This window comes from Neophocaena asiaeorientalis, unplaced genomic scaffold, assembly GCF_003031525.2.
Source record: "Neophocaena asiaeorientalis asiaeorientalis breed wild unplaced genomic scaffold, Neophocaena_asiaeorientalis_V1.1 scaffold204, whole genome shotgun sequence".
Classification (NCBI taxonomy): domain Eukaryota; kingdom Metazoa; phylum Chordata; class Mammalia; order Artiodactyla; family Phocoenidae; genus Neophocaena; species Neophocaena asiaeorientalis.
The window spans coordinates 6,219,044-6,233,350 of NW_020173922.1; the positions used below are offsets into that span (position 1 = coordinate 6,219,044).

General features: G+C 46.8%; 2 protein-coding genes across 15 annotated transcripts in view; both read left to right on the forward strand.

Moving 5' to 3' along the window:
- LOC112404340 (protocadherin gamma-C3) overlaps nt 1–14,307 on the forward strand; it is a 154,542-nt gene that overhangs the window by 120,514 nt on the left and 19,721 nt on the right. Inside the window, exon 1 of one of the 14 annotated variants that reach the window (XM_024752219.1) lies at nt 2,561–5,139. The exons of 12 other annotated variants lie outside the window; for them this stretch is intronic. In XM_024752219.1, the coding sequence (XP_024607987.1) occupies nt 2,707–5,139 (2,433 nt within the window). In that variant the 5' untranslated portion in view covers nt 2,561–2,706. Of the gene's footprint in view, nt 1–2,560; nt 5,140–14,307 lie in introns of those variants that run through there. One more of the 14 variants, XM_024752232.1, reaches the window with a different exon arrangement.
- On the forward strand, nt 10,469–13,066 carry LOC112404341 (protocadherin gamma-C4). The gene has a single exon (XM_024752233.1). It carries the CDS (start codon nt 10,469–10,471, stop codon nt 13,064–13,066), a length of 2,598 nt encoding a protein of 865 aa, XP_024608001.1.

Below are 14,307 nucleotides of genomic sequence, written 5' to 3' on the forward strand. Positions count from 1 at the left end.
CATTGATCCTGTACACTGGTACTTCCATTTCCCCTGGATATAGGTGACAGCAAGTTTTATGTCCAGTGTGAGTTATATTACCACACCTTGCTTGACTCTTTGACAAACTATGTTTTCTCTTTCAAATCATTAGGTTAAGAAATAGTTTCACTAGCGCCACTGGTAGCTTAAAAGACTGACTGTATCTTCCAAAAATGCTTTCTCCTAGGGAAAATGGATACACACGAATATATATAGTGCTTACTGCATGTAATGATTACTATGCCATTAGCATAAAGATTGCTATATTAATAAGCCTTAAGTATGGGGAGATGTTGGTCCAAGGGTACACATTTTCAGTTATAAAATGAATGAGTTCTGGAATCCGATGTACAGCATGGTGACTCTAGTTAACAATCTTGTAGTGTAACTTGAAATTTGTTAAGAGAGTAGGTCTTAAATGTTCTTATCACACGCCTTAAAAAATGGTAACTAGGTGAGGTGATGGATGTGTTAACTATATTGTGTTGATCATCTCACAGTATATACATATATTAAATCATCGTGTTTGACGGACCACACTGAAAGCAGTGTAATAACATTGAGAGAAGGGGAAGGCTTGAGCACTTGGATACTATGCAAAGGATTTGATATTTTATTTCAAGAGTAGTGAGTGAGATGCTGCTGAGAAGTTTTGAGCTGGAGAATCTTCTGATTCAATTAAAATTTTAAGATCACTCTTGCTACTGTAAACAATGGATCCAAGGAGGGTTCTGCTGGCTTATGAAGGGGTCTTAGGAAAACTATGGGCCTTATTGTTAAAGGGAAAACTACTTCAGCTTTTAAAAGCTAGTTTTTGAAAACCAGAATGTCAATTAAGTGATGGTAAATAGGGAAAAAAATGATTGATAAATTGGTATGTCTGAAAAACCTACTAGGTCAGTGCTTCTCAAACTTTACATTCAAATCACCCTGGCTTTTTGTTAAAATGCAAATTCTGATTCAGTAGGTCTGGAGTGGGGCGTTTCTGCATTTCTAACAGCTCCCAGGTGATGCCCATGCCATTGGTCCTTGGCTCACACTGAGTAGCAAGTGGCTGGGCTACTATATATGTTCTAAATTCTATATTCTAATCTTCTAATACGTATCAGCCTTCTTGGTGGTATGGACAATTGTCAAATTTGAGTATTTAAAACTGGAGGTTTTAAGAGAGAAAGTATTGAGGACATAGAGAGACAGGTCAAATACGGCTTTTCATCTCTTCAATAAATATCCTATATATACTTCCTATATACCTATCTAACCTCTCTGCCTACCACCCTTCCTCAGGGTTCAGTTAAAATTCAGAAAGGACTATATGCAACCAAAGTGGTGTCCAAGATAAGCGTACAGAAATAGTATGAGGTTCTTTACATCTAGTATCTAATGGGGTGATGTGCATCATTAATTAGGACTTACTATGTGCCAGGATTTTATCTGCCTTATTCATTTAATAAGATAGGAACTCAGGAACCCTTAGAGGGTAGTTTCTTGTCTAAGGATGTACAACTCAGTTCTAACTTATATCGTAGCTGACTCTCTTATTCATTATCCTAATCATTACTATTTTGTTTGACTACAATCCTAAATGCAGAAAACTTCAGGCTCTTTATTCTGTGGCTAAAGGCTTTGTATTTCTGATATCCCAATCATTTTATAAAGGCCCCAGGTGGTAAATAAAACCTGGTCTTTTTTCTTTTTCTTTTATGTTTTTTTTTGGGGGGGGGAAGGGGAGTGAAGAGGGGGTATTATCCTTTATTAGCAATGCAACTTCTCTTTGTGGTATGCCATATGATCTTGAGAAACAAATTGATCAAGTAAAGGGAAACTTTAGAGATGCTCTCTGATTGAGGTTATGCTTGTTGGGACAAACAGAATAGAAATTTCACATTGCTCCCTGGTTGTTAAGAAATAAGAGCTAAGCAACAACATCCAATTTAAAAAGAAATCTGAATTGTACTTTTAAATTTCATAAAACAAAGTTAAACCAAACAGCTGGTAGCTCCTGTAGATTTTCTCTACTGAGGAAGTGACCCGTAGTTCTACAGTCTCATTTGGTAAAGATATAACTGAAATTATCAACACCTCCACAGAAATGCTAAATGCCTCGCCACAATATGGTCCAGCTAGGTAAGTTTTACCTAGTTCTCCAACAAACCAGATAACGTGTCATTTTCGGTTTGGTTTGAACCCCCTTCTTGGGGGTTGAAGTGTTAAAGTCAGCGGTTGAGGTGTTTAATAGGCCCTAGTTCGGCTTGAAGACTCGCAGAAAGGCCATCTCCATCACCCTGCAGTTAGCTTTACAGCTAAGGTGTGTTTCCGATGCGCGGATACTGCCAAGGAGCTCTGGCTGTAAACTCTGGAAGGAAGCCAAAGGAAAGAAGCTCCTGGCGCTAGCGCTGGTCCCGCTCAGTGAGCCGGGCGCTGGCGCATTTTTCGTGCAGTTATTGGCTGGGACTCTGCGTGCCGCTGTCGGCCAATGAAGAAGCTGGAGATCTGGCCCCGGCCCGTCCCCTCTTGGCGCCGCGGGATGAGGCAGAGACTGAATAGCCGGCGAGCAAATCAACGGCATCCAGAAAGCCATGTCCGACTCGGAGCCCAGCGCCCGAGCGTTAACCCGCTGAAAGTTTCTCAGGAAAGAAGCCGGGCCAATCTGGACCCCGCTAAGAGGAGCTGTCTTTGAGTGAGATGGTCCCAGAGGCCTGGAGAAGTGGGCTGGTAAGCACTGGGAGAGTGGTGGGAGTTTTGCTGCTTCTTGGTGCCTTGCATAAGGCTTCCGCCGCCGTCATTCGCTATGAGATCCTGGAGGAAAGAGAGAAGGGTTTCGCGGTGGGAAACGTGGTTAGGGACCTTGGCTTGGATCTCGGCAGCCTGTCAGCCCGCAGGCTCCGGGTGGTGTCCGGAGCTAGCCGAAGATTCTTTGAGGTGAACTGGGAGACGGGAGAGATGTTCGTGAACGACCGCCTGGATCGAGAGGAGCTATGTGGGACGCTGCCCTCCTGCACCATAACTCTGGAGTTGGTAGTGGAGAGGCCGCTAGAGCTGTTCAGCGCGGAAGTGGTGATCCAGGATATCAACGACAACAATCCCTCTTTTCCTACCCGGGAAATGAAATTGGAGATTAGCGAGGCTGTGGCGCCGGGGACGCGCTTTCCGCTCGAGAGCGCGCACGATCCAGATGTGGGAAGCAACTCTTTACAAACCTATGAGCTGAGCCGAAATGAGTACTTTGCGCTTCGCGTGCAGACGCGGGAAGACAGCACCAAGTACGCGGAGCTGGTGCTGGAGCGCGCCCTGGACCGGGAGCGAGAACCAGATCTCCAGCTGGTGCTGACAGCGTTGGACGGAGGAGCTCCGGCTCGCTCGGCCAGCCTTCCTATTCGAATCGTCGTGCTGGACGCGAATGACAATGCGCCCACCTTCAACCAGTCCTTGTACCGGGCGCGCGTCCTGGAGGATGCACCCCCCGGCACTCGCGTCGTGCAAGTCCATGCAACGGATCTGGATGAAGGCCCCAACGGCGAAATCATTTACTCCTTCGGCAGCCACAACCGCGCTGGCGTGCGGGAACTATTCTCCTTAGACCTTGTAACTGGGGTGCTGACCGTCAAGGGTCGACTGGACTTCGAAGACGCCAAACTCCATGAGATTTACATACAGGCCAAAGACAAGGGCGCCAGTCCTGAGGGAGCACATTGTAAAGTTTTGGTAGAGGTTGTGGATGTAAATGACAATGCCCCGGAGATCACAGTCACCTCCGTGTACAGCCCAGTCCCTGAGGATGCACCCCTAGGAACTGTCATTGCTTTGCTCAGTGTTACCGATCTGGATGCTGGGGAGAACGGGCTGGTGACTTGCGAGGTTCCACCAGGTCTCCCTTTTAGCCTTACATCTTCCCTCAAGAATTACTTTACTTTGAAAACCAGTGCAGCCCTGGATCGGGAGACTGTGCCAGAATACAACCTCAGCATCACGGCTCGAGACGCGGGAACCCCTTCCCTCTCAGCCCTCACGACAGTGCAGGTGCAAGTGTCCGACATCAACGACAACCCTCCACAATCTTCCCAGTCTTCCTACGATGTTTACGTTGAGGAAAATAACCTCCCCGGTGTTCCAATACTAAATCTAAGTGTCTGGGACCCTGACGCCCCGCAGAATGCTCGCCTTTCCTTCTTTCTCTTGGAGCAAGGAGCTGAAATAGGGCTAGTGGGTCGCTATTTCACGATAAATCGTGACAGTGGCGTCGTGTCATCCTTAGTGCCCCTGGACCATGAGGATCGGCGGGCGTTCGAATTAACAGCTCATATCAGCGATGGCGGCACTCCTGTCCTGGCCACCAATATCAGCGTGAACATATTTGTCACTGATCGCAATGACAATGCCCCCCAGGTCCTATACCCCCGGCCTGGCCAGAGCTCGGTGGAGATGCTGCCTCGAGGTACGTCTGCAGGCCACGTGGTCACGCGTGTGGTAGGCTGGGACCCGGATGCAGGGCACAACGCCTGGCTCTCCTACAGCCTCTTGGGAGCCCCCAACCAGAGCCTTTTTGCTGTGGGACTTCACACGGGTCAAGTCAGCACTGCCCGCCCGGTCCAGGATACAGATTCGCCTAGGCAGACTCTCACGGTCTTGATCAAAGACAATGGGGAGCCGTCGCTGTCCACCACCGCGACCCTGACTGTGTCAGTAATCGAGGAATCTCCTGAAGCCCGAGCTGAGTTCCCCTCCGGCTCTGCCCCCAGGGAGCAGAATAAAAATCTCACCTTTTATTTACTTCTCTCTTTAATCCTGGTCTCCGTGGGGTTCGCAGTCACAGTATTGGGAGTGATCGTATTCAAAGTTTACAAATGGAAGCAGTCCAGGGACCTATACCGAGCTCCCGTGAGCTCCCTGTACCGAACACCAGGGCCTTCTCTGCACGCGGACGCCGTGCGGGGAGGCCTGTTGCCTCCACACCTTTACCATCAGGTGTACCTCACCACTGACTCGAGACGCAGCGACCCGCTGCTGAAGAAACCAGGTGCCGCCAGCCCACTGGCCAGCCGTCAGAACACTCTGCGGAGCCTCGATCCAGTGTTCTATAGGCAAGTGTTGGGTGCAGAGAGCTCCCCTCCCGGACAGGTAAGGGTTAGCAAGTCATCCTGGAATGATATTAATGCTTTTTGATTCCTGCATCAGTTTCAGGAAAGTATGTAGCCGCCTTTATTTTCAGTGATCAAGATGTTTTCCTAATGATGCATCCACATTTTCACTTGGCCTTTCCCAGATCAAACGTCGTGCCTTTGGGGGAGGGGGATGGCCCAGCTAGAGTGTGGTTTGTGGTCCCACACAGTGTGGAGTTAATTGACTTATCTGTGGACACAATTCACACCCTCAGTACTCACTTGCCATAGCAACTAACCAATCCTGCTAAAGGGCCATTAAGCTATAACTCACCATCTCAGCATTCAAGAGCTTAGCTTGGTGTCATTTGCATTGAGTACAAGCTGATGATATACCTCTAACCAGTGGCAGCTGCTAGGAATATAAAAACTACCTCATCTGTCCATCTTTCAAATGATTGCCACATCTGCATTAAAGCTAATGGTTTGCTGATAATTTTCCTTTGACTACACAGATACTGTACCTCATTCTTAGATGACTTTCTATGAAAGAAATAAAATTCTAGGGTCCTCTAAATTTTATTTCCAGCACAGTGCTGAAATTATGTGGACATTACTCACAAAAAAATTGTTATGGTAATACATGTGCATTATAGACAATTTGGAAAATATGTAAAAGTATAAGAAAAAATTAAAACTAATTATATTCTCTAAATCCAAAGGTAACCACCATTCATTATAAAAGTAAAAGTAATCATTTATTTCGAAAATAAATCCAGACAATCTGGAAGAACGTAAAGTACAAAATGAAAGTTCTTCTTGCCCAAAGTGTCATTTCCTATCCTTTCATCGTTTTTCTTGGGTATACACATAGTGTGAAAGGTAGGTAAATTCATATCCTGAGAAAAAGATAAAGCTTTCATTTATTCAGCATGGTGTGCAGGTCTTTGTTTTAGAGTGAAATTAAACACACTTCCATTTGTGGGAGAACAACTGTTACTTTGTTACTAATAAGTGTATTATTGCTATCCAGCCTTGGGTTTGGCAGTTAGACACTTAACCATCTATGAGTCCATGGCCAAGTTAATCTCTTTTCTAGACCCTTTTTCATATGCAAAAAGGGAGTAACGGGTTTTATAACATTAGTTCATGATATAATATATGCACAGTGCCTAGAATATCAAAGGTGTTAAAAAATTCTTAGCTGTGACTAATATTTTTTATTAGTTCTTAACCCACTCCAAATCTTAATTAAACACACTTTAGAAATTGAACAAACCTGGAGACAGTCAAAGATGACAAAGCAGAGGCGTAGATGGAAAGGCTAAGGAAGGATGAAAGCCAGAGAGAAGCAGCTGCTGCTTTTCTGGTCAGACCGGAAAACAACTGGCATTTTCCCATGGACAATGTTCTCAAACTTGGTTGCACACCAGAATTACCTAGGGACCTTTTAAAAATTCTGAAGCCCAGGCCACATCCCAGATGGATTAAAGCATAATCTCTTGAGATGGGACACAGACATCAGTAGTTTTTGAAGGTCCCCAAGTGATCTCAATGTGAAGACGAATTTGCAAAGCATTGCCCTAGGACCTGCCAGTCTATCAATTAGCATGTTTTTGAAGCAAAGTGTTATTCTGGTGTTCACAGAACCAGCAGCCAGCCTTATTGGGCCAAACTGAAATTTAAAAAATTGTGTGATGTTATTTCCCAACCTTAAAATATTATATAGAATAGCTCTAGGAGACCATTGTAAGGAAGACATAAGATATTTCAGTCATCTGAAGAAAAAATCTTCCTCAACGACTGGCACCTGGGCAACTATTTCTTTAAAAGTCTAGAGTTAGGCAATGGATTTCTAGCCTAGAAATCCATTCTTTTGGGAATGGATTTCTTTTGGGAATGAAAATTTTTTTCTATAACTATACTATGGTGATGGTTGCATCATTTTAGTATATGTGAATATACTAAAAACCATTGAATTGTACATTTTAAAGGGATGAATCATATGGTGTAATGGATGAATTATATATAATATATAATTATATATAAAATATATATTATTTATATAGCTCAAAAAAGATGTTTTAAAAATCTAGAGAGGGGAGAATCACATACCTGGCATAAAAAGGGCAAGTCTAGGATGTGTAGGATTTAGACTTTATGATCTTCCAGTTCTAGTAATATAGATTGTATGCCTGTTTGTTTTGCTGTGAACTTGCAAATAAAAGGGATTGAGACCTATAAGAGGTCTAGTTCTTTGATATTAAAGGCATCAGTAAAGGACCAGTTTATGGTTACAGGGATGACAAACTGGTAGAAAAATGATTTAAGATGTTATATAAAGAGGGGCTTTCCTGGTGGCACAGTGGTTAAGAATCCGCCTGCCAATGCAGGGGACACGAGTTCAAGCACTGGTCCAGGAAGATCCCACGTGCCGTGGAGCAACTAAGCCCGTGCGCAACAACTACTGAGCCTGCGCTCTAGAGCCCACGTGCCACAACTGCCGAAGCCGGTGTGCCTAGAGCCTGTGCTCTGCAACAAAAGAAGCCACTGCAATGAGAAGCCCGCGCACCGCAATGAAGAGTAGCCCCCGCTCGCCACAACTAGAGAAAGCCCGTGCGCAGCAACAAAGACCCAGTGCAGCCAAAAATAAAATAAATACATTAAAAAAAAGAAAGATGTTTAAAAAAAAAAAAAGAAAGAAAGATGTTATAGAAAGGGGCTTTATTTCTTTCTAGAGAGACCAGAGGTGGCAGTGGGGAGATCCTAGTACTGCAGTTACTAGTTGAGCTTTACACAAGTCTCCTAACCCTTCTGATCTTCAGTGTTCTCATCTATAAAATCTTCCAAAATTGTGTAAGAGTGAAAAGTAATGCATATAAAATGTATACTCAATATAAAGTACTCATATAAAGTACAAGTATTCAGTAGATATTTGTTGAACTAATAATTAGTGATATTATCATTTCACCATTTATTGAACATCCCTATGTACCAGACACTTGAAAAGATAAAAAGACACAGTCCCTGCCGCTATGGTACGCAGGGTACTGTAGGAGACAGGCACGCACACACACCCACAAAAACGATAATGGAGATCTGTATAATCCAAGAAGCAATGGGAGCAAAGGAAAAGAAACACCTAAGCCTGGGGAAATCAGGGAGACTTCATAGAGGTGATGATGCTTGATCTGAGAACAAAAGGCTGAGTAGCAGTTTGTCAAATAATAAAGGGGAAAAGGGGGTAGAGAAGGACCCTTGCAGGAGATTCCATGCAGAAGGATTATGATTTTTCATTATTGCTGAACCTTAAAGTGTGTTTGTAAAACAATCTTTGCAGGAGATAAAGTGAAGCAATTAGGCAGGAGTTAAATCTTGAGTTACCTTTATGCCATGCCAAGAAGTTTTTATTTTATTCTATATCCATGATAGTCATTGCAGAATTTTGAAGAGACATAAATGTGATGTCATCAGGGTTTTTTGTTTGTTTTGGAGAGATTATTCTGGCAGCCACAAATGAAATGGATTGGGGATATTGGGACTGTAGACAAAAAAAAAAAATTAGAAGGCTATTATAGTATTTGAGAAGATTGATAAATGCTTGAACCAGCACAGTGACAGTGTAGATGGAGGTAACTGTAGTGAAATTATCAGCACTCATTCATTGACATGATAAAGGGAATGAGGGAGAGGAAGGAGTCAAGGATGACCCTCCTTCCTCCTCTCCATTGTGACTGACCCAGCTTGGGTGGCTAATGGTGTCATTCCACTGAGATAGTAAATCCTGGCATAACCACCTGATGGGTCAGATTGATTGACATCTCCGTCATTCCCATGGGAGGAGGTTTAGGTGTTTGGGAGTAAAAGAACACAGAAAGCAGATACCTCCCTTTGAGACCAGCGTGTTGGTTGCCGGCCTCACCATCAAAAGGATATTCTTGAGGATCAGGGGCTTGGGAAAACACCTGGGGAGGATAACCTCAGGTTCTGCCACTGGTTTTGGTAGCCTAGGTGAGGATTCAGATGAATTAAAAAAATCTCACGTCCAAATCAGGCTGGATTTTTCTCTTTGTGCTCTGGTGTGTTTGCGACTTGAACTACAGTTTGCAGGTAACTACAGTGTGAATTGAGCCATGTTTCTGCGTTTGTGCAAGGTGGTAGCCAGGCTTCAGGGAGGGTCTGGATCAGGGTAGGGGTGGGGTGAGATCAAGTCTCCCTTGCCAAAAGGCCCCCTAGGGCTAAGTGAAAAACTTGCTCTTTTGAAACAGTCACTGTTGGTAATTAACAACATATCAAGCATACAGTGGTGTCAAATAAAGGAGATTCGTAGGCACTGTGCTTTTGGTAGCAGATCTCAGTCATTCACGGGAGCTGTTAAATCTGTGAACATTAGCATTCTGCCAGGAAGTGCGATGTAGTCCTTAGCGTCTCCCAGACAAACTGATTCTTTACTGATTTGGAACATCTCTCTCTCCTGGTTTCCTCCCCCCTCCCTCACCTCCTTCCATACTGTCCTTGAAATCGATGAATGGCAATTTAGTATACCACCAGTGGGTATCTGAATAAGAGAGGTTTGGTGTCTGCTGCGCCTTCTGTTACAACAAAAATGTGTACTGCATAAATTTAATAGGCTACCTTAATGTGTAAGCCTTTTCTGCAAAGAGGTGGATATATTTCTGAATAATCTGCAGAGGGGCAGAGTTTTTAGTATAAGGCAGTGCTTCTAAGTAGCTGTTGCTCTAATACAATCAGACCGAGGCAGAAGCTACTCATTTAGAATATTGGTGGATGACAACATTGGCTTGAACAAAGTGACCAGTCTCAAATGGCTACTCACTCTCTGGGCTGCAGGTTGCTAGGGCTCAGGCTGTCGCTGTTTTCCCCCACCGAAAAGGGGCGGGGTGGTGTGGGCTGGGAATTGGTGTGTTAGAAAAAAAAAAAAAAAAGTGTATGTTGTCTGCCTCTCCATAGAGGTAATAACCCGTGGGGGGCGGGGGGGAAATGCTGTTGAACAGGAGGAAGGCAAAAAGATAGGTGGGTTGTTTTTTGTTTTTTCTTTCCTTTTTCCAATGCTGCGACGCATTTACCCTGCTGCTATTGGGACGTTCTCTGCTTAGCCTATTGGCTGAGCCCAGGAGCCTCTGTCTGCCAATCGGGTGGAGGAAGGCAGACAAATCTACCCCGCCACCAGCAAAAAAAACGGCGCGTAACCCTTGCGGCGCCGGCCCAGCCGCGCCAGAGCTGGCGCGGGGAAAGGGAGATAGGTGTCTCCAGCTGCTGTGGCCGTTCGGGGCGGGTCGGCTTCTTCGGCTTCTCAGGACCAGATAGAGAACTAGTGGGCGGCAGCAATGCTCCGCAAGGTGAGAAGCTGGGTAGAAATCTGCCGGGGGACTACCCTTTTGTTCCTTTTTTGCCACCTGGGTTACGTTTGTGGGCAGATCCGATACCCGGTCCCAGAGGAGTCACAGGAAGGGACTTTTGTAGGGAATGTCGCCCAAGATTTCCTGCTGGATGCAGAGAGCTTAGCAGCTCGCAGGCTGCAGGTCGCTGGAGAGGTGAACCAAAGACACTTCCGTGTGGATTTGGACAGCGGTGCCCTGCTCATCAAGAATCCCATCGATCGAGAGGCACTGTGTGGGCTCAGTGCCAGCTGCATCGTGCCCCTGGAGTTTGTAACAGAAGGGCCTTTGGAAATGTACCGAGCAGAGGTAGAAATCGTGGATGTGAATGATCACGCCCCCCGATTTCCTCGGCAGCAGCTGGACTTGGAAATTGGGGAGGCAGCTCCTCCAGGACAGCGTTTCCCCTTGGAAAAGGCTCAGGATGCAGATGTGGGGAGCAACTCCATCAGCAGCTATAGACTAAGCTCCAATGAACACTTTGCACTGGATGTCAAGAAGCGCAGCGACGGCAGCCTGGTCCCAGAGCTGCTCCTGGAGAAGCCTTTGGATCGGGAAAAGCAATCAGACTACCGCCTAGTGCTGACTGCTGTGGATGGAGGGAACCCCCCGAGATCTGGCACAGCGGAGCTCCGGGTGTCAGTGCTGGACGTGAATGACAACGCCCCAGCCTTCCAGCAATCCAGCTACAGGATTAGCGTTTTGGAGAGCGCGCCAGCCGGCATGCTACTCATCCAGCTCAATGCCTCTGACCCAGACCTGGGTCCCAGTGGTAACGTCACCTTTTCTTTCAGTGGTCACACCCCTGATCGTGTGAGAAATCTCTTTAGCCTGCACCCCACTAATGGAAAGCTTACTCTTCAGGGGCCCCTAGACTTTGAGAGCGAGAATTACTATGAATTTGATGTTCGGGCTCGAGATGGGGGTTCTCCAGCCATGGAGCAACATTGCAGCCTTCGGGTGGATCTCCTGGATGTAAATGACAATGCCCCCCACATCACAGTGACCTCAGAGCTTGGGACTCTCCCTGAGAGCGCAGAACCTGGCACCGTGGTGGCGCTCATCAGTGTGCAGGACCCCGACTCAGGTTCAAATGGAGATGTGAGCCTCCGTATTCCTGACCATTTGCCCTTTGCCCTCAAGTCCGCCTTCAAGAACCAGTTCTCCCTGGTGACTGCTGGACCCTTGGACCGAGAGGCCAAATCCAGCTATGATATCATGGTCACTGCTTCTGATGCTGGGAACCCTCCTCTGAGTACCCACAGGACCATTTTCCTCAATATTTCAGATGTGAATGATAACCCACCCTCTTTCTTTCAGAGGTCACATGAAGTATTTGTTCCAGAGAACAATCGCCCAGGGGACCTGCTTTGCTCCCTTGCAGCCTCTGATCCAGACTCTGGCTTGAATGCCCTCATCTCCTACTCTCTCCTAGAGCCCAGAAATCGAGATGTGTCAGCTTCCTCCTTCATCTCTCTGAACCCCCAGACGGGAGCTGTTCATGCTACTCGATCCTTTGACTATGAGCAAACACAGACACTGCAGTTTGAGGTGCAGGCCCGGGATCGGGGCAACCCACCCCTTAGTAGCACCGTGACAGTTCGTCTATTTGTACTGGACCTCAATGACAATGCGCCAGCTGTGCTCCGCCCTAGAGCCCGACCTGGTTCCTTATGTCCACAAGCACTGCCTCCATCAGTTGGTGCTGGACACCTAGTTACAAAGGTGACCGCTGTGGACTTGGATTCGGGTTACAATGCTTGGGTTTCGTATCAGCTCCTGGAGGCCCCAGATCCCAGCCTGTTCGCAGTCTCCCGCTATGCTGGGGAGGTGCGGACGGCTGTTCCCATCCCAGCTGATCTCCCGCCGCAGAAGCTGGTCATTGTGGTAAAGGATAGTGGTAGCCCACCACTCTCTACCTCCGTTACTCTCCTGGTGTCCTTGGAAGAAGACACTCATCCAGTTGTCCCTGATCTTCGAGAATCTTCAGCTCCAAGGGAAGGAGAATCCCGCTTGACCCTGTACTTGGCTGTATCTCTAGTGGCAATTTGCTTTGTCTCCTTTGGCTCATTCGTGGCACTAATCTCGAAGTGCCTGCGTGGGGCTGCCTGTGGAGTGACCTGCTTTCCTGCTGGCACCTGTGCCTGTCTCACCCGGTCTCGAAGGAGAGAGGGGCTTCCTCCTTCCAATGGGATCCTCCGAATCCAGCTAGGGTCAGATGATCCTATCAAGTTTGTTGATGTGGGCGGCCACTCTCATGGCTGTACACCCTTGGCTTCTGCACCCACTCGGAGCGATAGCTTCATGATGGTGAAGTCACCCAGTGCACCTATGGCAGGGGAACCTGTTCGCCCAAGTTGCCCACCCTCTGATCTTCTCTATGGGCTAGAGGTGAGACCTTTGCAGGCTCAGCCAATGCTTGAGGGTTGTTCTGAGGCAGGCATGTGGCTGGGCCATGTCCCAGAGAGTACTGGTCTCTCTGTAAGAGCCTGTAGTGATGTCACCACTTCTGTGAGTGGTAACTATGTGGTGGATGCTATGCTTTAGAAGTGTTTTGTGAATTAACCAGGGAGTTTTCACGGATTAGTACTTGAGGTGGGTTATGCCCTTATCTGAGAGTAAGAATTGAAAGTAAGTGATCAAGAGGCAGGGTATTGTGGAAACACACGACTGGAATGTGGATCATATGGAAGGCTCTTGTGCACAAGGTGCGCCTAAACCCCGGTGGCTGCTTTCTCTACTCTTCCTGAATGAGGGGGCCAGGGTCTGGAACACCTTAACTCTAGGTTAAGGGGAGCTAATATCTTTGCCCCACAGTATCATCTACTCCCTAATCTACGGTGAAAGGGATTCTCTGCTTGAAACATAGCAGAGAGCAAAAAGAAGGAAGAGTCCAGGCAGTAGAGAGGCATCAAGGTGGAAGCAGGGATCTTTTCGTCCAGGTCTTCAGGACTCCCAATCAAGTCCCCGCTGGGATTTGAGCTAGATTCAGTAGATTGGGGCAGGGGAACATGACCTCTTTGGGAGGAAAAGGCAATAAGTGAAATCACTAAATATCTAAACCTGTTTTACTGCTGAGGAATTCATAGAGACAGCCACTATGGGAGTCTTTAAGTAGTTTCTTCTGAATTGATGAAACCATAAAGCCTAGAGGCCACGCCTAGACTCTAGTCACCTTCCTTGGGTGACCTGGATCAGTCCTAGAAATGTTCCTCCTATCACAAGCTGTGATGCCTATTCCATAGCTAAAGTCTGGGATCTCAGAAAAATTGAATCCTTATAGCCATCAGCTGACACCGAGATTCCTCGAAGTACTGCTGGAGAGTCCGAGCAAGACTCTAAAGGTCCTAACAAATCTTTTCTCTCACCTTGGCAGTGTTTGGTAGGATGGGGTAGGGAGGGGCTAGCACATGGGCTTTGCCTCCCTGAGAAGGACAAAATTTTGTTGGTTCAAGCAAAGTAGTGGGAGCTTCTGAAGTCGTGCAGGAAGTTGCTGGGACAGAACACTGAGAAGTTCTGTACCACTTTGTCTTCCCTGTTGAGCACCATCTGAGCTGCCAAGGGGGCTGAATCAACCTGCAGCATGAAATGAGTGGGGAGGTAGGAGGCTTCTGTGACACAGATTTGCAGCGCCTGTTCCTAAGGTTTCCAGGACTGAGGAGACTTGATAATTGGTTGGGAACACAGACTTTTGGGCCAATCAGACTCAGAGCCAAGGTGGGGGATCTGCTCTTCCTGCCCGCCTCTCCTCCCCCAGCTCCCCAGCTCCACTCAGATTCGATTCCCCT